The 25,508-nt window shown below is 40.0% G+C and overlaps 1 protein-coding gene across 3 annotated transcripts in view; it reads right to left on the reverse strand.

The window, feature by feature from the left end:
- Window positions 1-2,510: 2,510 nt before the first annotated feature.
- The window catches only part of phkb (phosphorylase kinase, beta), a 167,795-nt gene continuing 144,797 nt past the window's right edge, over window positions 2,511-25,508 (reverse strand). For all 3 annotated transcript variants that reach the window (XM_039763121.1, XM_039763120.1, XM_039763122.1), the window contains 2 exons: window positions 12,054-12,194; window positions 2,511-4,179 (listed from right to left, as the gene is read on the reverse strand). In XM_039763121.1, the coding sequence (XP_039619055.1) occupies window positions 4,042-4,179; window positions 12,054-12,194 (279 nt within the window). In that variant the 3' untranslated portion in view covers window positions 2,511-4,041. The remainder of the gene's footprint in view (window positions 4,180-12,053; window positions 12,195-25,508) is intronic.

The raw sequence follows: 25,508 nt of genomic DNA on the forward strand, positions 1-25,508 counted from the left end.
GGACACTTCCAGAAGAACAATCACCACTGCAATACTACACTGATCTGGGCTTTATGGCAGATGGCCAGATGACACACAAAAATCCACTTGGAATTTTCAAAAAGGCACTTAAAGGACTCTCCAATTATAAAAAACAAGATTCTCTGGTCTGATGAAGCCAAAGTGTCACATCTGGAGAAGATCAAGCAATACTCCTCACCATTCCAGAGGTGAAGCATGATGGTAGCAGCATCGTGCTGTCAGGTTTCTTTTTGGAGGATAGGGCTGGGAGACTAGTCAAGGTTGAGGGTAAGCTGAAATGAAAAATGTGTAGAGATATCCTTAATGGAAACCTGCTCCAAAGTGCTATGAACCCCAGACTGAGCTGAAGGTGCACCTTCCAACAGGACAATGACCCTAAACACGAAGCAAAGACAACAAAGGATTGGCTTAGGAACAACTCTGTGAATGTCCTTGAGTTGTCATGCTGGAGCCCAGACTTCAACCCTGTAGAATATCATTGTAGAGACCTGAAAATAGCTGTTTGACAGTCTCCATCCCAAATGGCAGACCTTGAGAATAGCAGAAAATCCCCAAATCCAGGTTTTTCACATTATACCTAAGAAGACACCAGGCCGTCATTGCTGCCAAAGATGCTTCAAACAGAGTAAAGGGTCAGAATACTTGTCTTAATGCAATATTTCCATTTTTTTTTTTTTAAATAAAATTAATTTTTTTTTTCCAAAAATTCCAACAATCCTGTTTCACTTTGTCTTTCTGGGATATTGGCTGCTGTGTGATGAGCAAATAAATGAATTTAAATGATTTTAGCATAAGGCTGCAAAACACTTTCTGAAGGCACCGTAACTAGCATTAAGAGATTTAGTAACCCAAGAGATTGCAAAATGTTAGGGGAAAAAAGAACATCCATATGCAAATATACAGTACATATGGCATCATATTTTGGGTTTTAAATATTGTATGTAAAATTATATAGCCATTTAAGCCTGTCCAACAGAAAAAGCAATATACAAGAAGGAACTGAAATAAATTTAACTCAGTTACCGTTTTCTAGATTAGTTTACTAATTCTTTCTTACCTGTGTGATCATTCTAACTGAATTATTATTTTGACCAAAATTACTTCTAGAACAGTGTTGTTTGGATTATTTTTAATAGTATTATTCTACAAAATGAATAATTCATGAAAAATACTGTGCATGAAAATAAAGCAATTTACATAAGACAAATCAGGAATGACAGGTTGGCCATGGCCATGGTTAGAGCTGTACAATTTAACAGCATCAGAAGCACAGCTTACTACCTGAAGATATACTCTGCTTTCCATTATTTTACTTTTCACAAAAATAGAACACTTTTATGCTTACAATGAGCATTTTATGTTTAATAAACAAAGAACCCTTTGCCCCCTATTTGAAATAAAGAAGCAAACTGACTCGTGCTTTACCTGCACAGTTCACACAGCAAGTCTATGGCTACCCAAAGAAAGAAAAAAAAAAGTATTTTTCACAGGTAATGAACCCATGGACATAAATACAGAGGAAGAAAAAGGATGGATAATTAGACTGAAACAAAAACATGATGTAACAAAAACTCCATTCAGATTTGTTGTTTCTAAGACAAATTACCTCAGATTTGCTAATTACAGAAACAAAAGGAATCTGAATATACCTGATTTGACAAACAATACACATTAAAAATAGCACAATAGGTACAGATATATCAATTCTTTACCTGCACATAGAATGAAATATACTGCATTATATTAGAGACATAAATTAAAACTTGTATATAATTTCCAAGGTAATAAATAAAGACAAATATAACAACATTTAGAGTACTTATAGCTGATTGCAGACACTAAAGTAATTTTTGACTGACTGTAACTTGTGAATTGCTCAATTTTTATTTGCAAAAGAAAATGTTTGCTTATGTTCAAGAAACTTGTAAACTTGGAAATTTCCTTTCATTTTAGCATATTTAAAATTTTTATCCTGTTCGAAGCGAAAAAAGGAAAACGAGAACAAGTAGCTGTCAAAAAATAAATCATTTAATGCAAATTTTGGCTTGCTTTTCATAGGCTAATGGATATTTTAACTTCTACATATACGACACTTTGAAAAGTATCCTCCTACCTATTTTTTCATTAGGTCCTGTTGACTGTCTCTTTCTCTCAGTGTCAGCTGCAAGACTGCTCAGTCTCCTTTCTTGATGGCTGTTTTGTCCTTTCTATAAACAAGCCTAAATGGTGGAATAATAACTCAGTCCTCTCCATTCTCCCCTGTTTTGCTGCAGAGATGTGAATTAACAATTCCAATATAACTTTCACTATATTTTAAGAATGGTATTCAGTGTTTACTGGTGCAAAAAAAAAAAAAAAAGGCTATATGGATGCAACATCTTAGCTATCAAGACTAAAAGTCACGAATAAGTGAGAATCATATAAATACTTACTAGCTGGTGTGCAGCTAAAAACTGCATAAGCACAAATGAATTACAACCACGCTAGGATAAGTTCTGAATAAGTTTATTTATGCACAAACCTGCATACATTCTTTTTATTCCAAACCAAATGCATTATACAAGACCCTATTCTAACAGAACAATATACATGATTTAAAAATGATCTTGCTAGAGAAGGAAAAAACTGATACAATAAACCTACAGTCTTTCTTTATCAATGAGGCTATATCTGACAATAAAGTTGTAATAAATAATTCCATACAATTGTCTTTTACATTTAGAAAATCTACAATCATTTTAAGTTTACTGTTTTCAACTTGTATAATTCTGTCAGCACTGATGAATTTTAATCACAAGAACATGAACAAGATCATACTCATCATGACACTTACATGGTTAATTCTGAAAAAGAGGTAAATTCTCAAAATACTCTGATTTCGACGTAGTTTTCGAAAACCTTATTTATCTACTTTATTTTACATTTTTCAAATGATTCATATACAAGTAAATTTCCAGAAAATGTCTCTGATTTCAGTAAGTTGCTTTTGTTCGGATAAAGGCTTTTCATATGAAATGCTGACGTGTTTTATCATTCACTGGTAACAGATGTTACGGAAGAACAGACTGTAATATAGAGATATTTAAGCTGTCAAGATTTCATTCATGTGCTCCTTTTCATCAGATGTTCTAAATCTGGTCAAATCTGTCAAAAAGTAATGCTAATGCCAATTAACTATGATAGAGCTTCAAGCCTACTACTTATTTTTCAGGGTTGTTCTATATTTCCAGGAACATTAAAAACTATCATAAATCTTCAAGCTTGCACATCAGACTCTGGAAACCCTTCAATCAACTAAATACAAAGAACTTCACAAGAAGCTTAAAATATGCCTTTATCATAATTATAGTAAAGTCTGTGGCATGGAATTGTGACTGAAAAACAGGCTTTTATAAAAAACAAATATAAAGCATGTGTGTAAGCACAAGTAACACATGGAAACTACATTTGGAGAAATTCTATTTAATACCATCAAATGATTAATAAGTGTGATACTGTACTATGGTTCATGGTTCTACAACAATAACATGATCAGCATAAATTGATGAATAAAACTACTTCTTTTCAACCACAGAATGTTAAGAGTTAAAATTGCTATTCAAATAATGGGCAAAAATTGTAAACAACTGCCTTTATATATGTTTTTTTATCCTGGACTATAAATATGATAAAATAAAAAATAAAACATTTAAATTTTTATCTGGTTATATATTTGTGTTTTCATATTTCATTATAACTCTGTGATTGGCATGAGGAAGTAATCAGTATATAGATGTTAATGAGATTATCCAGTTCTAAACAGTTATAATTTATTCAATTGCTCTTCAAGTGTTTTCTATCAAGTACCCCTGGCTGTTTTAAACAAAACATTTTAGCATTTTTAAATAACATAATTTCCATACTGACAAAACAGCCAAGATCAAGCTACTTTAACACTTCAGAGTTCTACAATATTACATCTCACACATTTCACCTGCAGAGTTTTCCTGCAATTGAAAGATCTTCAGATGTACGTTTTATTTAGCTGACAGTACATGGGTCATCATTACTTGGTTTGATCTCGCCCTCAAGCAAAGCATTCATCACTGCCTTTGTCAAATAGCTTGAGGTTCCTCTTTTTCCCAGTGGAGCCGTATTGTATAATGAAGTCATATCATCCTATGCAAAAAACAGTTCAGATTTTAATATTTTATTTAACACTTGAAAAACAGCTGCTTGGTTTATGCAAGATCTATTAATTACCATTAAACTCATTAAACGTGAAAGAGCTACCACGGAGTGTTCTATAAATTTTATAAAATTTCAGTGTTTGCTTTAGGTCACAGAAAAAGAAAAAAAAAATTAAATGAGTGAAGAAACTATACAAATTTAATCTGAAATTATGACCATGGATCTTACTGAGCACAGATTACAAGAAATGCATATAAAGAGAAATGTGGTTATATTTTCAAGAAAGAATAGCAAGTTAATTAAATTAACACTGATACAAAATGTCTATGTGTAGACTTCATGAATCTGGAGCCAAAACACTTATTGTCACATGATTGTTACCAAATAGTTGAGCAATGAAGAAAAAGAGTGGTTAACTATCTACTGCAAAAACAAGCACTACCATATTAACTCTTTTTCATTAACTTATAATTAGAGAATGTATGTTTTAATGCATAACAAAGTTGTCTTTTAGGGACAAAATAATACAAGTGGACATGTGTGGGCATAGTTCAATGCTGGAATAAAGATGTTTTAAATGATTATGACTTACAAATGACGTATCAAATTATAAACAATATGCTTATCACCTAATGTTAAGATGTACTTCACACTTAGTAAGTTAGCAGTTTTCGGCAGCCACTTGTATTTCAAGTTGTGTGGTGCGTTAACACTTAAGGAGGACTATAAACCATAAAACTGGCACATTGCATTAATAGAATGTAAAATGACACTTTAACCTTCAGAAAGAAACTTCACCATCTTACTAGATGATTTTTCTTCACTCTACATATTTCTTTAATGACCCAGTCCTGTTGCATCTTTTTTATGTCACCTAGATACCTCTCTTCAAACTTTACCAACTTCCAGCATTACTACTGCAATTTCCTGCAACTAACATATGATCAATTCGAGAATTCTACTGCATGGTGGATATACTTGTGATACATTGCTTCTGACACTAACACTACTCCTCTGCTACACTACTTGTACTTGCTACCAATTGCTACCAGGATCAAAATGAAAATAAATTAATATTTTATTATTGTCAAAATATTTTCATACTAATAATGACTGCTATAAAATTTCACTGAAATCCTGAAGGATATGTTTCAATCTGTATCATGAGATTCACTAGAAAGGGACAAAAAATTTTACTAATGACTAAAAAAGCAGAATATATTCACATTTATACTGCACTTGGAATTAAACACATACTAATGTGAAAACAATTAATTTATGGGCCAAGTCTTTAACCTAGGTATTTATTTGAGATGCCAAAGATGTTTAAGATGTTTCACCATGGTAAAAAGCTGACTGCTGTGTAATTGATTTTCTTTTGTCTGAAGAGAAAATATTTATTGTACATTTATAAAAGTGACATCTTCGAAAGGTTTGTGAGACCTCAGCCTCCACTATACAAATGAATGTATCACCAATGGGGCAATAGGCTTGATTCTACAGAAGGTCAGAACTTAAAACAAACCAAGAAGCAGCTATCTCTAGGTACAAGCATAAATATCACTACATGTAGACTAAAAATATAAATGATTATAACCAAAACAGTATAATTGGGTAAGTTATTATGTACACTTTTCATTAAAATGATACAGCTTTTAAAATGTATTTTATGTTTCTTGGCATCATGTTAATTAGCACCACTACTTATGTACACACTACTCATTAAATTAAAACTAATCCAAGTAGTATAACTTTGTTTTCCCAAAAGAGCATGTGTTAAAAAAAAGAGTCAAATGTTGACAGAGCAACATTATCTCTTAAAAAGAAAACATTTTATATTAAACTGCAAAACTAAAAAGAAAAGCAGGGTTTATGGACCTTCAGCCATCTTGTTTTGTTTTGCTTGCTTTTTTCCTTAATCATGGGGCACTAGAGACCATAAACAAGCTGAAAAAGGAATGTCATTAAAATCAGTTTAATTTTAGCTTCCAACAAGAAAAAGTATAATCAGTTGTCACTCCTAGGATGTTTAATTCTTTGTCAAAGACAATTACTGCTGACAGATTGTAAATAATTATGTCAACTGAGATTTAACATCGTGCATTTAAATGATGCAAGTCCATTTTGAAAGACTTGTGATAAATAGAACATGATCCTGCATTCTGTTCACACCAAACTAAGTGTTTCAAGATATTCTGAATGTGGCTCCTTCTGATTATTTATTTTACCATTGTAATTTCCTCAAAAATAGAAATGTGTGTTATAAGAATAAACTGAGTTGAAATTAAATTTGAACAATTAATTAAAGCCAGCTTTAAACAATTGAGTAGGTTTGCCTTGTGTTATTACAGATTTTAAAAAATGCAGAGCTTTGTCCTATGAATTGTAAAAATATTAATATAGGGATTTGAATATATGTGTCTTCTAATTATTTCTGCACAGTGTTGCAAGTTACTGCAAGTAACAATTTTTTTTTCAGGTTGGTTATTCCAGATGTTAAACTATATCCGCCTTGCACACGGTTCTCCAACTTGCAGGAAAAACTTTGGAGGTTGGTGGTAGGATTGACAATCCAGCCACCATAAAAACTTAATGCAGCTCCAAAACAACAAACAGCAATCCTTTCTGCTTCCCACAGGAGTAGCTCTGGTGCAGTCACCCATAGGAAGACTGCTTGCATTATAAAGAGGACTCATCCTCAGTCCTGGAAGTGTCAAAATTACCAGAGAGCCAATGGGGTCAGGCCTGTTAGGAATCAGAACTGGTGTGGTACTGAGGTGTCACCCAGTGCACGGCAGCACTCGGGTCCCAATTTGAGGCAGCCCATCCAGGTAAGCCCATGGGACGTTTTGTCTCTCTGGCATGATGATCATCTTCCTCTGCTGTAGGAGGATCTTTGTCAACTCCAAATTTTAGTGGTGGCACTCTCTGAGGTGCACAGACTTGGGATTGGCCAGATCTTTGTAGGTGGGTACACCTTTTATTGGTGTGATCACTCTGATGGCTGGCAAACTTAGGGAGTAGCTGTTGCTGTGGCAGATTAGCTCCTTCCGATGATGTCTGATGTCACTCCTTTCAACATGCATATTCCCACATCCTGCTTACAGAGGAATCAAAGCATTACGTACATCTGGATCTTCCTCAGAGAGTTTCAATCAGGACAGGAGATGGAGTGGTCCTTATGGATGATGCTACAATTGTGACCTGCTGGGCTGGCTACTTTGAGCAGCAGTTTAAAGCTGATCCTCCAGGCATGAATGTTGGACATCTCTGGGTCCTTGAGGCTGATCCTCCAATTAGATGTGAATCACCCAGTCTCACTGAGATTGCACAGCTGGTGAACCAGCTGAGAATAGGGAAGGCTGCAAGGACCTTTGGTATCTGGGGTGAACTTCTCCAGGCTGGTGGTAAAGCTATCCTCCTTGCATTGCAAGCAATCTTTGCTTCCATCTGGAAGAGAGTCGTCTTCCCAACTGACTAGAAAACGGGACTTGTCATTCCCATCTGGAAAGGGAAGGGTGATCGCCTGGATTGCGGCAACTAAATGAGGATAACACTGTGCTTGGTGCTGGATAAGGTCTTCAATAGGATCCATGATCACTTGCTCACCTACTAGCGACTGGAGCAGTCTGGTTTTACTCCTAAGAAGTCTACAATTGACCACATCCTGGCGCTGAGGGCTCTCATGAACACAAATATCAGCAGAGTCTCTTTGCAGCCTTTGTTGATTGTCACAAAGCTGCCCTGTGAAACATCGTAAATCTTTGCGGCATCCCCGGAAGTAGCTGGATATCATGGCTGGCCTATTTCACTGGTACTGTGAGTGCTGTGCAGAGTGTAGGCAGAATCTCTGTGTTTTTTCCAGAAGATTCTGGGGTTCTTCAGGGGTGTGTTCTTGCTCCTACTCACTTCAGTGCTTGCATGGACTGGGTGAGGAGCCAGATTGTGGGGCATCTGTTGGTAAAGAAAGATTCACTGACCTTGACTTTGCCAACGATCGATGTCAATGGAAGCTCTGATCAGGGCTCTCGAGAGACTGAATGAGGACTCTGAGTGTCTGGGCTTGCGAGTGTCCTGGATAAAAACCAAGATTCAGGCCTGTAATGACCTCTTAGCCACAACCATCAGCGGTGTGTCTGTCTGCAGAGAGAGTGTCGACCTTGTCGAGAGCTTACCTCGTCAGCGACATTCATGTCACTGATGACTCTTCCTATGAAGTCAGATGACAGACTGGGAGAGCATGGGGGGCCATGAGGTCGCTGGAAAGAGGTGTGTGGTGCTCCTGATATATTTTCAAAAGGACAGAGGTCCAAGTCTTTAGAGGCCTTGTGCTTGCTGTTTTGCTAGACATGGACGCTACAAAGTGACCTAAGATGAAGACTGCTTTTACTGACTCTCTTTGCAGAATCCTTGGGTACTACTGGTTTGACTTTGTGTTGAAAGAGCGGTTTACGGAGTCCTGAATGAGGCACATTACCTGCAGTGTGAGAGAGTGTCAGTTACGGCAAGGGTCTCCAACCCCCTGTCTGACAGCTGGGCTGCAAGAGAACTGCTGGCAACGGAGACTCGCTCAGTGAAGGGCTACAGCAAAATGGCTGCCCCCATCAATGACGACACTTTTCAGAACACTAGGAGGTCGGGGCTTTGCAGTGGTGCAGAGAAAGGAAAGAGAATGCATACGCAAAATTAACGCGAAAGAAGCTATTGAAATGATTGCAATTGCCTGGACTCAAGTGAAAGAAAGCATTATAGCAAAAAATACAGAATCTCATTACAGTGAAATTTTCATTACAACTAAGTACTTTTTAGGTCCCTGGCAGTTCATTGTAATGGAAATGTACCTGTATTTGCACTATAGGCATGCAGGCACTATTGGGCACCCTATCTTTACCCACTCTGCAAACTCAGTAACCCGCCAGGCTGAAGGAGTGCTGGAGGAGCCTGAGGAGGAAAATCTGAGGCGGTGGTGGAGCAGCAGCACATGGGGCAGAGGCAGAAGATACCTGTTGTTCAGGTTGGCAGATAAAGTGGCTGCATTCGAAGCCAAACTTGATTTATGGGGCTGACGAGTCAACATTGGGATATTTGATATGTTTCAACTGTTAGCAGAGGTTGTTAAAAATACCAAGCCAGGGCCTTCTTTCTCCTAGCTGGAGTATGATCACCTATCTCAGCTTTCAATAGAGTTTGAGCATTATTTCCCAACCACAAAAGACCCCCAAATAGGAAGGAATGGATCCGTGACCCATTTGTGAATAAGCCAGGTGAATCAACTTTGTCTGTGCTTGATGATGGTGACCTTAAAAGTATGTTTGAGACAACTTCAAATCTCCATACGTTCTGGATTCAAGTCAAGTCGGAATATCCTGAGGTTGCCACAAAAAGCACTGAAAATTCTGCTTCCATTTACAACATCCCATCTTTGTAAGGCAGCATTTTCTGCAGTGACAGCAACCAAAACGAGATTATAGTGTAGACTGAACATAAGCAACACACTTCCTGTGTCACAGTCTTCCATTGTCCCCAGGTGGGATCGTCTTGTTGCAGGAAAACAAGCACAGGGCTCCCATCGATTCTACATTATGGTAAGTTGTATATTTTCTATTACAATATTATAACAATAATAATAGAAATGTAATGTATATTTTGTATAGAACTGCCGTACGAACCCACCCCAAATTACACCCCCGAGTCCCTGGAAAAATTTGCTTGTATAAAAGTGGTCCTTGGTGTCAAAAAGGTTGGGGACCACGGAGTTACGGCACTAAAGCCATGTAGTGATCCTCATTGTCCTCAGGGGACCTGAGAGGTTGGATCAGGGCAAGGGGACACCCACATAACACCTGTCTGTGGCAGATAGATGGCCATTTCCGGAAGGATGGGAATAGACTGTGTGTCTTTCTGGGGGACGGGGGATTGGGTTGGCCAACCAGTGCACGCTCTCCAACCTGACCCGACCTTTTGGTTGTTCACTAGCTGTTACAGCTTAATATACACTGCTCAAAAAATTAAAGGAAAACTTTTTTAATCAGAGTATAGCATCAAGTCAATGAAACTTCTGGGATATTGATCTAGTCAGTTAAGTAGCAGAGGGGGTTGTTAATCGGTTTCAGCTGCTTTGGTGTTAATGAAATTAACAACAGGTGCACTAGTGGGGCAACAATGAGAGGACCCCCAAAACAGGAATGGTTTAACAGGTGGAGACCACTGACATTTTTCCCTCCTCATCTTTTCTGACTGTTTTTTCACTAGTTTTGCATTTGGCTATGGTCAGTGTCACTACTGGCAGCATGAGGCGATACCTGGACCCTACACAGTCTGCACAGGTAGTCCAACTTTTCTTGGATGGCACATCAATACGTGCCATTGCCAGAAGGTTTGCTGTGTCTCCCAGCACAGTCTAAAGGACATGGAGGAGATTACAGGATATAGGCAGTTACTCTAGGAGAGCTGGACAGGGCCGTAGAAGGTCCTTAACCCATCAGCAGGACCGGTATTTGCTCCTTTGGGCAAGAAGGAGCAGGAGGAGCACTGATGGTCATGATATCCAGCAACCTTGAGGGGATCCCACGAACCCTCAGGATGTCCCACAGGGCAGCTCGATTAACTGAGTAGAACACTTTGCGAAAATCGACAAAGGCTGCAAAGAAACTCTGCCGATATTCGTGTTTGCGCTGCATGAGATCCCTCAGTGCCAGGATGCGGTCGATAGTAGACTTCTTAGGCGTAAAACCAAACTGTTCCAGTCGCTGGTAGGTGAGCAAGTGATCATGGATCCTATTGAGGACGACCCTAGCAAGTATCTTACCCGGCACCGAGAGCAGTGTTATCCCCCTGTAGTTGCTGCAATCCAGGCGATCACCCTTCCCTTTCCAGATAGGGACCACAAGTCCCATTTTCCAGTCAGTTGGGATGATGCCAGTCTCCCAAATGGAGGCAAGGATTGATTGCAATGCCAGGAGATAATCCTGTAAGTCTTACAGCCTTAAAAAACTTCAAAGCTCAGAGACTACAGAAGGGACTCCTTTTTGCTCTCCGCGGGAGTAGCTCTGCTGCAGCCACCCACAGAAAGGCTGCTCGCATCATGAAGAGGATGGGGGAAAGCCCTCAGAAGCCCCATCCCCGGAAGAGTCAAAACCGTTGGAGAGCCAATAGGGTCAGGTCTGTTGGGGATCGGAACTTGTGTGGTGCTGAGGCGTTGCCTGCTGCACTTGGGTCCCCAATTTTCAAAAGAGGCCCTCTGATAATTCCAGAAATACATATTTAACAGTATTTTAGCAAAAAAGTGTGTTTTGCATGTTTTGAGCATAGGACATGTGGATTATGCAACACGACTAATGTAAGTTCTTTTTTCCATGAATGTTTTCCCATAATTTGCTGTTGTACAGCATTGGTCACTATTGGCTTCTCTTTTATCAAACTTTTTTCTCTCTCCATACTGCATAAGAACAAGAGATTCAACATTTTTCTCTGCATCACTACAAACTACATGGGATAAAGTAACACATAAAAAATATAATTTTTGTTTTGTGTATTCCCTTAAATAAGCACATTAGTAAAAGCATATTTTGCTATACTAAGAGAAAGAAAAAACACAAAATATATGCTAATTTTAATAATGGAAAATTAATAACCCCACAAAAAATTAATGTATTGGATCAAATAGTGACCATGGAATTTAAAAGGCAAAGGATAAAAATGAACTACTGGATGATATTAGGACAGTTACATTCTGACTGTTACTTTAATTTGCCACTTGCCAACAACAGAAAAAAACAAATGTTATGAGCAAGTGTCAGTTTTTGCTAAATAGATATTGAATTGTTTAATAATGCCTTTGAGAAGTCTTGTTATATACTCACCCCTTTTTCTATCCCATCTAGTCGGCTTCTGTCCTTCTGAAAGTCATTAAATGCCTCCTTAACTAGTTTATCCAGGTCCACCTTATTTTGAAACTCCAGTTCAGGGTTTCTTTCCAGGACAATGGATACAACCATCAGTAACTATAAATGGCAAAAATAGAAAATATTAAAATAAATAGTCCATCCATTGCTAGATTACAGTATATAAAATATTAATTTTGTCCAGCTTCTTGAAGGATGATCTTTGTGAGCAGTACAAGACTAAGCAAAGCCACTTTTGTTTTATAATGACATTATATATAGAGTGCCAATCCTGCCACGTGAATCATAAACATGAATCATCATGTTTTACCTGTAAGTTGGAGGACATGCTTGTAGCGCTTGGATGTAGGTTAACATCATACCCAGTACACAGCAACTGCAGGTCAAGGCCTTGACCCAGGCCGTGGAATTATTGTATTTGTCAGTCTCATTTTGGTATCACATATGATTGCATTAATGGAATGTAAAAGCTTGTGGTTGAAATGGATACTGCTGCAAATTTCCTTTTTATGTTGGCAAAAACATGTTATGTTTTGAGTATGTACAGCCATGCCATTTGAAAAATAGATGTAGCACCTTCACAGTCAGCTAATGGCTTTCAGCAAAGCGGGCATGACAGAGTGAAGCCTTGCTGAAATATTCCTAACTCGGCCAGTTCCCTGAGAAGTGACAACAGGTAGGCTATATAAACTGGTGAAAAACTAAAAAAGTTCTTCAGTGTAAATGAGCAGCATTGGCCCTCTTAAGAAGGAACTGAAATATAGCATTTACATCATATTCAGAACTTTTAAGATTTAATATGTTTGTCACATTAACATTAATTATAATAATGGCTTATTGAAATACATTATCATATAATAATTCACATTAACGAGCCATTACTGTAATATAATTATATTATAATGCATGCAAGTCCTTTTTTGGTTGCATTTCCCTACTTTATCAAGACTGTCATCATTTCCGAGTTTCTCTGAAATGTTGCATATGCTGGGGTCAGAGTTGCCCTAAATATACAGTGGGTATGGAAGGTATTCAGACCCCCATCAATTTTTCACTCTTTGTTAAATTGCAGCCATTTGCTAAAATCATTTAAATTAATTTTGTCCCTCATTAATGTACACACAGCACCCCATATTGACAGACAAAAAAAAATAATTTTTGAAATTGTTGCAGATTTATTAAAAAAGAAAAACTGAAATATCACATGGTCCTAAGTATTCAGACCCTTTGCTCAGTATTTAGTAGAAACACCCTTTTGAGCTAATACAGCCATGAGTCTTCTTGGGAAAGATGCAACAAATTTTTCACACCTGGATTTGGGGATCCTCTGCTATTCCTCCTGGCAGATCCTCTCCAGTTCTGTCAGGTTGGATGGTAAACGTTGGTGGACAGCTATTTTTTAGGTCTCTCCAGAGATGCTCAATTGGGTTTAAGTCAGGTATCTGGCTGGGCCATTCAAGAACAGTCACAGAGTTGTTGTGAAGCCACTCCTTCGTTATTTTAGCTGTGTGCTTAGGGTCATTGTCTTCTTGGAAGGTAAACCTTCGGCCCAGTCTGAGGTCCTTAGCACTATGGAGAAGGTTTTTGTCCAGGATATCCCTGTACTTGGCCACATTCATCTTTCCCTCGATTGCAACCAGTCGTCCTGTCCCTGCAGCTGAAAAACACCCCCACAGCATGATCTTGGAGTTTGCTAAAAGACACCTGAAGGACTCTGAGATTGTGAGAAATAAGATTCTCTGGTCTGATGAGACCAAGATAGAACTTTTTGGCCTTAATTCTAAGCGGTATGTGTGGAGACAACCAGGCACTGCTAATCACTTGTCCAATACAGTCCCCACAGTGAAGCATGGCAGTGGCAGCATCATGCTGTGGGGGTGTTTTTCAGCTGCAGGGACAGGACGACTGGTTGCAATCGAGGGAAAGATGAATGTGGCCAAGTACAGGGATATCCTAGACAAAAACCTTCTCCAGAGTGCTAAGGACCTCAGACTGGGCCAAAGGTTTGTCTTCCAAGAAGACAATGACCCTAAGCACACAGCTAAAATAACGAAGGAGTGGCTTCACAACAACTCTGTGACTGTTCTTGAATGGCCCAGCCAGAGCACTGATTTAAACCCAATTGAGCATCTGTGGAGAGACCTAAAAATGGCTGTCCACCAACATTTACCATCCAACCTGACAGAACTGGAGAGGATCTGCAAGGAGGAATGGCAGAGGATCTCCAAATCCAGGTGTGAAAAATTTGTTGCATCTTTCCCAAGAAGACTCATGGCTGTATTAGCTCAAAAGGGTGCTTCTACTAAATACTGAGCAAAGGGTCTGAATACTTAGGACCATGTGATATTTCAGTTTTTCTTTTTTAACAAATCTGCAACAATTTCAAAAATTATTTTTTTTGTCTGTCAGTATGGGGTGCTGTGTGTACATTAATGAGGGAAAAAATTAATTTAAATGATTTAGCAAATGGCCGCAATATAACAAAGAGTGAAAAATTGATGGGGGTCTGAATACTTTCCATACCCACTGTACACACATTCCCCCATCACGTTTTCTTTTATACATCCCAATGTTTGTGTGGGAAGTTGCATACGCACATTTCAAGCCTCTTTTTGTGCGTAAGCAAGCTTTATAAGTGAGGCCCCAGGAGAATAAAATCGTCATTTTTTGAAACTGCAGACTGCTTATATTATTTTGCACAAATGAATCATGATAAAATATAAAGGAACTAATTTCCAAAGGAATTTACAGATCCCTTAAGGTAATTAATGTACAGAGGCAATTTACACTGAAAGCTTCCTCTCTTGTGGACTAATAACTTATGACCCAAATACATCTGCACATTCTTTCTATACTGTGCCAGCAATTTATAACTTTTGCTATCCAAGGAATTTATGGCACTATTACATAAAATGGTCAGACAAGATTTATAATTTAATGGTAAAAACAATGAATACAGTAAGATGTTGTATAGATACATACAGGATTAAAGCTTTTAGGCAGGGCCATACATCACCAGCATAGCTAGACAATCACATGTGTGTAATGTCACATGTCTCAGAACCCCACGTGTGATTTCAACATAACCCATTTAAAGGGCTGAAAGAAGGAACGACATAGGAAGCAAAGATCAGAGACTGAGACATGTCAGAATGAGAGAGAGAGAAAAAGAGAGAGACTAGTTCATCTGGATGTCTGAGTGTACCTCATATGTCACACTGGTTGCTGAATCATAAAGCCAACCATGACTACATCATTCGTTGAAATTGATAATTTTTAGTAAATATTTCTAAGGCTATATATATCAAGGCTTTGCTCTCTATTTTATTTTCTACTATACTTTCTTCTATTGGTATTATACTTTAATAAATAAGATATTGCTTTTACATTGCTATTCATTGTCTTTATATTTAGTGTGACTGAAGTAGTAATAGTAAATATAAGTAAAACTACAAATAAGGGCACCTGGTGCAGGGGAGATTGTTTTTTGCTCATCCTTGCAGGGATTAGCAAAGGCAAGTGACTACACCTCAATTGGAAGAGCATGTACGGTAGAAGTAAGACACCGTTGTTTAGAAAGCTGCATATAACCTAAAGGTTTATGAGAATGGATGGTTCTCAGGGGCACGGGTATATTGTTGGTGCTGGATATAATGAGGCCATGTGTGGGGTACTGAGGAATGACAAGCACCATATACATCACTCAAACATTACATACAGTATGTACATGGGACCCTATGTGGAATATTGCAGAATGACAGGCAGTTAAGCATCACTCATATGTAACTGTGTCAACAGGTCCACTGTGGGTGTCTTGATCCTAAAGTGTGAGAGTAGACCAATCTAGTAATGATTATGTTGAGCCTCACTCATCCCATGTTAACACAGATAGCTAACCTAAAACAAAATGACAGTGGGAGTGTGGACCATACAGTGGGAGGTTCTTACTCGCTAAAAATCATTAGTCACAGTTGAATGTAAAGATGGGGAAAAAAATCCAGCCCTAGATATCTGGTGGATTGTCAAAATGGTATAGTGGATATACTGCTGTATATAAAGTGGCATAATGGTATACTGCTCACTGACAGCTTTAAATGATACAAAGTGGACTTTTGCCAATTAAGTTAAATCTTGAGTGGGCTTGAATGGACTTAAATAAGTTTAAAACAAGGGATAGGCCATAAGATGTTTTGACGAAATATAGCAAAGATTCACCTTCATAAAGTGTAATGAGATTAAATTGTAAAGGAGTCAATAAAGACCTGTTTTGTCATCTCAGAACTGCGTGAAGTTTTTTTATGGTGGCTGGAGTGCCAATCCTGCCACCAACCCCCATGACTTCCCTGCAAGTTGGAGAACTGCTTGAAGGGCTGGATGCAGTTTAAAGTCATACGAAGACATACGCCAATGAGGAGACAGAGGTGACAGACAGGTCTCCTTTCTGCTCTCTGGGGAGTAGTTTTGCTGCAGCCACCCACAGAAAGGCTGCTCACATTATGAAGGGGATGGGGAAAGCCTTTGGGAGACCCATTCCTGAAAGAGTCAAAACCATGGGAGAGCCAATGGGGTCAAGACCATTAGAGATCAGAACTGGTGTGGGGTCGTATCAGGAGTCTCAGATTTACACACTCTCTGGGTGCCTTGTCTGTTGTCTCAGTGTATGCTCCACCTGCAGTGAGTGATGTCTCAGTGAGGGAGACATTTTATTCACAACTTCGCTTGGTAGTTGATGGGTGCTCGCAAGGGGACACTTCTCTGGTCATGGGTGACTTCAATGCGATCACTGGGACAGACAGGGCTGGATATGAGGATTGTGTCAGTTCCCATGTGCAGGCAACCGTGGTGAAAGTGGCTCCATATTCCTCGACTTTGTAAAAGGTCTTTGTGGATTGCTGGATCCTAGTTTCAGCACCCTGACCCACATCATTGGACTTGGCACTCCAATACTGTAGTGAGGTGAAGGAGATTGATCAAATCCTCGCCTTTAGAAGTGTGTTGCTACTTTGAAGATCCAGCTTAGGTCAGCGAGACTACAACCTACTAGGAAAATGAGGCTGGATCTGGCCAGTCTCCAAGATCAGGTTGTTTCTAACGGGTTTGCACACAGTTTGTGTGATGAACTTACAGACTTGGGTGCGACTGCTGATACTAATGTGATGTGGGAGACCTTCTGTGACAAGACTATGAAGGTTGCTGAGGGTTGTGTTTGTGTACCCAGTATCTGTGAGCAGGTGACACACCATCTGTGGTCTAGTGACCCATGTCCTGTTTACAGAGGAATCAAAGCATTACACACATCCAAATCTGTTCCACTGAGAGTTGCGGTAGCCTGCTGGGCCAGCTACTTTGAGCAGCTGTTTAAAGCTGATCCTCTGGCTAGGACATTGGATATCTCTGGGTCCACGGTTCTTGAGGCTGATACTCCAATTAGCTGTGAACCACCCAGTCTCACTGTGGTGAACCAGCCGAGGGTAGGGAAGGCTGCAAGGATCTGTGGTGTCTGGTGTGAACTTCTCCAGGCTGGTGGTAAGGCTGTCCTCCTTGCATTGCAAGCAATCTTTGCTTCCATTTGTGGGTTGGGCATCATCCCAAATTACTGGAAAACAGGACTTGTTATTCCTATTTGGAAAGGGAAGGGTGATTGCCTGGATTGTGGCAACTACAAGGGGATAACACTGCTCTTGGTGCTGGGCAAGGTCCTTGCTAGGGTCATCCTCAATAGGATCCGTGATCACTTGCTCACCTACCAGCAACTACAGCTGTCTGGTTTTATGCCTAAAAAGTCTACCGCATCATGGGACTGAGGGTTCTCATGTAGCACAAACGAGAATATCGGCAGAGTTTCTTTGCAGCCTTTGTCAATTATGTAAAGCGTTCGGCTCAGTTGATCGACCTGCCCTGTGGGTCATCCTGAGACTTCGCGGGATCCCAAAGTTGCTGGATATTATGGCCGGCCTACACACTGGTACTGTGAGTGCTGTGCAGAGTGGAGGCAGAACCTCTGTTTTTCCCCAGTTGATTCTGGTGTTTATCAGGGGTGTGTTCTTGCTTATACTCTCTTCAATGCTTGCATGGACTCGGTGTTGGGCAAGGTCATGGGGGGTTCAGCAGCTGCGGGGCATCTGTTGTTGACGACAGATTCACTGACCTTGACTTTGCTGATGATGCTCTAATCTTCACGGAGTCAATGGAGGCTCTGATCGAGGGTCTCGAGAGACTGAACGAGGAGTCTGAGTGTCTGGGCCCCCTGGCCATTGGACCTTACTCTTATTCTATGTTAATTAATGTTGACTTATTTTGTTTTCTTATTGTGTCTTTTATTTTTCTATTCTTTATTATGTAAAGCACTTTGAGCTACTGTTTGTATGAAAATGTGCTATATAAATAAATGTTGTTGTTGTTGTTGGGCTTGCGAGTATCCTGGATAAAAACCAACAACCAGGCCTTTATTGACCTCCTGGGCACAGCATCAGCAGTGTGTCTGTCCTGAGAGAGAGTGTCAACCTTCATGTCTTTGGTGACTCTTCCTATGAAGTCAGTAGATGGATTGGGAGAGCATGGGAGGTCATGAGGTTGCAGAAAAGGGGCGTGTGACGCTCCCGATATCTATGCGAAAGGATGAAGCTCCAAGTCTTTAGAGTCCTAGTGCTTTCTGTCTTACTATCTAGTGACCTGAGATAAAGACTGGATTCCTTTGGTAATGTGTCTCTTTGGAAAATCCTTGGATTCCGCTGGTTTCACATTGTGTAAAATGAACGGTTGCTCATGGAGTCCCAAATGAGGTACATTACCTGCATTGTGAGGGAGTGTCAGCTACAGCGCTACGGCCATGTGGCACAATTTTCCGAAGGTGATCCAGCTCACAGGATCCTCATTGTTGTGGACCAGAGTGCTGGACCAGGCCGAGGGGATGCTCATGTAACACCTAGTTGCGGTCATTTCCGAAGGGTGGGACTGGACCGTGTGTTTGCCAACCAGGATCCCAAGCGGTTTCATTATGTGGTGGGTGCGGCAATGCGCCGTAGCAGTGCATGCTCCCCAACCTGACCTAAAGTCAATGGGCAGCCCTGCCTGACACGACTAAAAACAAAAAACGTAAAGGATCAGTTTGTATTAATGATGATTGCGAAGGGTAGGGAACACAATATTGTAACCATATTAATGAAGCCGGCACCAAAACCCATGCAATTCAACATTTCCCATAAGAAGCCCCAGTTCATACAATCGAAAGCTATCTTATCATCTAGACCACGGGTGGGAAGATTCAGTCCAGGAGGGCCACAGTGGTTGCAGGTCTTGTTTCAACTCAGCTGCTTAATTAACACTAGAATTACCAGAGCCTACGAAAAAACTTGTAATTCCGTCCCACCTTAAACTGCTTCTTAAATCCCTTCACACCTCTCCACCAGCGCCCTTTGTCTTCTAAATGTGCTGATAAAGAGCAGCCGGCTATTCCATCCCCCCACCAATTTAGAACGTGCATGAACTTCTCTCAGCTCATGCCTTGATTGAGTATCTGGGAGTGAAGTGGAGTTTTAGAGTGAAATAATAGATCGTTGTTTGGAACACACGCATTTCATGTCTGTTCCGTTTCTACAGTAATCTGTGTCAACACATTGTTAAAACAGAAACTTTTTTATATTCTAGTAGTAGATGACAAAATGTAGGCATAAACTATATAATGTATGAAGCCTGAAGTCCAAATAGCAAAGAAACATTTTCACAAGAATAACACAATTGCACTTTTATTCAAACATATAACTGCAGAAACAAAAGCCGCCTTAACATGCGACATTGACACCAGTTTACTGTAACTGACTCCGTGGTTCAATAGATTCAGCCCCCGCTTCGAATCAAGGGGTGACGGGTTCGATCCTGCGCCCCTCTGTTTTGAGAAGTAAACTGCTCTTAGTCTTACTGTTTTAGAATAAAAGCATACATTTGATTTCAGTCTGTAACAGCCGGTGCAATTTATGATCTTTGTAAAGGTTAGCTTTTTTTTTTATTCACTTTTCACTCTCTCAGTCGCTCAGAATCAATCCATACAACCCCATCTGACACGGCTGTTTTCACTAAAGACGCCGCTATAGCTCTGCAGTGTACCACGATGCATACTAACGCCCCGGTTCTGACTCACAAACGCTGGCTAAGCTGCCTTCTTTGTATCTCACTGTCACTTGCTTTTCTTTTTATTTTGTTTTATTGAGTGTTCCTGCCAGTCCCGCATGTTGCTGTATGCTTTTCTTTTGTACTCCAGGACATGCAGAGGAAAGAATGGTAAAGACCAGTAACCGGCTATATGCAATCATCAGACACTCCCCATCTGCCCGTGTCGTTCAAACACAGGAACATATATTGGTGTAAAAGTATAACAAAAGTGCACTTTTATTCAAGTGCACTTTTTCCATCGCCTTTTCCTGTAAGAAGCAGTGTACACACTTCTCTCTATGCTGTGGTTTCTATTACACACCTGAAAGAAAGAGACAATACATATGAACATATCCAGCATACAGCAACATGCGGGACTGGCAGGAACACTCAATAAAACTGAATAAAAAGAAAATCAAGTGACGGTGAGATACGAAGAAGGCAGCTTCGCCCGCGGCTGTGTGTCCGAACCGGTGGGGGCGTTAGTATGCATCGTGGTACAGCACAGAGCTATAGCGCGTCTGTATTCTGTTTCTTTTGTACTCCAGGGCACGCAGAGGAGAGAATAGTAAAGAGCAGTAAGTTCGGCGCTATATGCAATCATCAGACACTCCCCATCTGCCCGTTGTTTTGTTATACTTTTCAATACTTTTATACTGCTCAAACGGGCATGCTCAAAAATACACGTGTAATGCCACGAAAAGTGCACGCAGACACTTCATTTCAAAACAAAACAAGTGCACTTTTATTCAAAACTACCTGTATAACCGAAGAAAAAGAAAGCAAGTTACAGTAGGCGATTGATACGACATCTTGCATGGTGCAATGCTAAGAAGTGCAGATTTTCATTCCGTGCTATATAAAATCATCACATTCAAATATTAACAGTTCCCACACACCCAAGGACCGTCCTTCCTACATTTACGACACGTGTACTTGTTGCCGTGTACACACCTCTCTGTGCTATGGTTTCTATTACACTGAATGAGCACCTGACACTGTACTTTCTTCCCTGGGGGAAGGTCCCGCATCAGAGAATTTCCAGTTCCTGCATAAATTCACACCCGATCTGACGCTGTTCGTTTTCAAATAATATTGCATTAGTGCGATTATATTTTCACATATATTGTCTCTTTCTTTCAGGTGTGTAATAGAAACCACAGCATAGAGAGAAGTGTGTACACTGCTTCTTACAGGAAAAGGCGATGGAAAAAGTGCACTTGAATAAAAGTGCACTTTTGTTATACTTTTACACCAATATATGTTCCTGTGTTTGAACGACACGGGCAGATGGGGAGTGTCTGATGATTGCATATAGCGCCGAAGTTACTGGTCTTTACCATTCTTTCCTCTGCATGTCCTGGAGTACAAAAGAAAAGCATACAGCAACATGCGGGGACTGGCAGGAACACTCAATAAAACTGAATAAAAAGAAAAGCAAGTGACGGTGAGATTCGAAGAAGGCAGCTTCGCCAGCGTTTGTGTGTCAGAACCGGGGCGTTAGTATGCATCGTGGTACACTGCAGAGCTATAGCGCGTCTTTAGTGAAAACAGCCGTGTCAGATGGGGTTGTATGGATTGATTCTGAACGCGACTGAGAGAGTGAAAAGTGAATAAAAAAAAAAAAGCTAACCTTTACAAAGATCATAAATTGCACCGGCTGTTACAGACTGAAATCAAATGTATGCTTTTATTCTAAAACAGTAAGACTAAGAGCAGTTTACTTCTCAAAACGGAGGGGCGCAGGATCGAACCCGTGACCCCTTGATTCAAAGCGGGGCTGAATCTATTGAACCACGGAGTCAGTTACAGTAAACTGGTGTCAATGTCGCATGTTAAGGCGGCTTTTTGTTTCTGCAGTTATATGTTTGAATAAAAGTGCAATTGTGTTATTCTTGTGAAAATGTTTCTTTGCTATTTGGACTTCAGGCTTCATACATTATATAGTTTATGCCTACATTTTGTCATCTACTACTAGAATATAAAAAAGTTTCTGTTTTAACAATGTGTTGACACAGATTACTGTAGAAACGGAACAGACATGAAATGCGTGTGTTCCAAACAACGATCTATTATTTCCACTCTAAAACTCCACTTCACTCCCAGATACTCAATCAAGGCATGAGCTGAGAGAAGTTCGTGCACGTTCTAAATTGGTGGGGGGATGGAATAGCGGCTGCTCCAAGCTTCTCTTTATCAGCACATTTAGAAGACAAAGGGCGCTGGCGGAGAGGTGTGAAGGGATTTAAGAAGCAGTTTAAGGTGGGACGGAATTACGAGTTTTTTCGTAGGCTCTGGTAATTCTAGTGTTAAAAAACCAATCCCTGTCAATTATTTAATTTCATGGCTTGCTAGTGCTTTAACACTGCCATGTCAAGTCAATCTCATATCCTAGATTTTATTTCCTTTCTAAGGATATCATCCAAATGATCTGAAGTCTAAAATAGGCGAGTCATTCTCAGTGCTTCACTTTTTTATTTAATTAAACCCAAAAGTGCACGATAAACACACATAGGTGTAAATGGTAACAAGCTAAATGGAGTACTGCTGGTTTCTTTTGTCATTTGCATCTTATTGCCAATAAGGACCAATTAAAAACCAAGACTACAGCTTTTTAAGACTAAAATAAGCAGTAAGGGTTCAAAATCGTAACGAGCAAGACAACTAAAGTGAAGCAGAAGTGTTACTTGAGCAATAAGTGTGTCTTATTAAGCAATTGGGTTGGAACAAAAACCTGCAGCCACTGCGGCCCTCCAGGACTGAATCTGCCCACCCCAGTCTAGACTGAGGAGAGTGACTGGACATGACAGAGACAGACAGACGTATCCAAGACATGCAATAGCTGCCTAATGTTACCTGCCACTTACTGGGCTTGGACGAACACTGCCTAATTTAAATGAATCAAATTGTATATTAACTCTTTGTAATCTTCTTGCAAGGAATTTTGCCAGCGGTTTGGCATCCAAATTCATCAAAGAAATGGGGCAATAAAAAGAGCACTTGACTGGAACTTTGTCTGGTTTTAATAATAAAGTAATTAAAGCCGAGTTAATTTTGGGGTTTAGTTTAGCACTAGAGACTGAATAATTTAACATCTGTAAGTAACAGTTGCTCTCTGAACCTTAAAAGCATTGTATTTCACCCAGTGATTCAAATGCAGTTTTTATGTTTATTTCTTTCATGGTTTACGTTAACATTCATCCATCCATTTTCTAACCCGCTGAATCCGAATACAGGGTCACGGGGGTCTGCTGGAGCCAATCCCAGCCAACACAGGGCACAAGGCAGGAACCAATCCTGGGCAGGGTGCCAACCCACCGCAGGACACACACAAACACACCCACACACCAAGCACACACTAGGGCCAATTTAGAATCGCCAATCCACCCAACCTGCATGTCTTTGGATTGTGGGAGGAAACTGGAGCACCCGGAGGAAACCCACGCAGACACGGGAGAACATGCAAACTCCACGCAGGGAGGACCCGGGAAGCGAACCCGGGTCTCCTAAGTGCGAGGCAGCAGTGCTACAACTGCGCCACCGCGCCGCCCCATACGTTAACATTGTTGAGGATTTATTTTCTTTATGTTTAAGCGTCTTGTATTATGTGTTTGCATGGGGGGTGCCCCAGAGGTGGGCCACCTACACATTACCATCATAGGATAGCCCTCATCCCCATAAAGACAGGGATAACCCACAGTCTGTTGTGGTTCACTGTGAAAGCACTTATGGTGTGCTGAGTTCTTGAGTTTATTCGGTGCTTTTTGTGATTTTATGGATACTTCAAACCACTGCTCTGTTTTTGGACTTCACCTTTTGAATTTCATATTGGGATTTAGGATAGACAATCCAAATAGTAACCTATCTTCAAGGCATTGCATTTTGTGCATTTTGTCTTATGCTCTACAAAGCTTATTTTGTATGTATCAGCATTTATTGTAAAGTAAATCTTTTATTTATAAAGATTCTTTGTTGCCCTTTTTTGTGACTAGCCCGAGTTTGATGGTAATTTTACCCTAGTGGACATTTGAAGTCATTGTTTGGGAATTTCAATCTGGGGAACTCTTGAATTTGTACAAAAAGTACTCCTAGAGCCAGCCTATCTGACCAAGGAGAGTGTCACCCATTTATGGATTTTAATGGTTTCATCAACTATTGAGCCACAACAGGGGTATTGCGCATAATAATATTATCAACAGATAATGAGGGAAACTGTAGGTCTTTAAAGAGAAGTCCATTACTCAGCAAGGAACATTCTACAGGGTGGCCCTAGATGTAATTATGCAGATCTATATCGTCTGGATGACTTTAATTTATGCGGATACGATTCCAGTTCGGCGCAAAGGCGATTCATCATGTCATCAGTTTGCATACTTCTCGATGGTCCAGGATTTTTCGTGTGATTTCCTATGTAATAAACTTAATAAGTTATAGCGTAATGAAAATTGCATAATTAGATATGGACCACCCTATAGATTGGTTTTAATAGCCAGTTGCTTAGCTTTCCTTGCAGCTCTAGCTGCAACATAATAATCAGCAGACAAATGGATACAATGTCTTTCATATAACAGTGAGGTTTTCTTGCTTCCTGAATGACCACCTGGTGGTCGTTATAATTCAGAAATTTTAATATTAGTGGCCTTGGACATGATGGATTTTGGCACAAGGAATAAATCTTGTGAGATCACTTAATGATAGGACAAAAATATTGTACAGTAATCCCTCGCTATATCGCGCTTTGACTTTCGCGGTTTCGCTCTATCGCGGATTTTATATGAAAGCATAACTAAATATATAATGCGGATTTTTCGCTGCTTCGCGGTTTCTGCAGACAATGTGTTTTTACTTCCTGTACATGCTTCCTCAGTTGGTTTGCCCAGTTGATTTCATACAAGGGACGCTATTGGCGGATGACTGAGAAGCTAACCAATCAGAGCACGCAGTTAAGTTCTCCTGACTGAGAAGCTAACCAATCAGAGCATGCAGTTAAGTTCCTGCTTGCTGAATGCAGTGTTAACCAGGAAGTCTTGTCTTGCTCATTCAGCATCAACGTGTTTCGCTGTGTAAAGAGTTGTGCTCTTTTGTGTTTATCTTTGTGCATAGTCAAGCCCTTCATTATGGCTCCAAAACGATCTGCTACTGCTTCAGGGGCCGAGCCCAAGCGCAAATGGAAGATGTTAACGATTGCCAAAAAGGTAAACGTTTTGGATTTGTTGAAGGCTACGATTCTTTTTATTTAAAAAGTAGGAAAGGAATATAAGATCT

This window comes from Polypterus senegalus, chromosome 9 (assembly GCF_016835505.1).
Source record: "Polypterus senegalus isolate Bchr_013 chromosome 9, ASM1683550v1, whole genome shotgun sequence".
NCBI classification, from domain to species: domain Eukaryota; kingdom Metazoa; phylum Chordata; class Cladistia; order Polypteriformes; family Polypteridae; genus Polypterus; species Polypterus senegalus.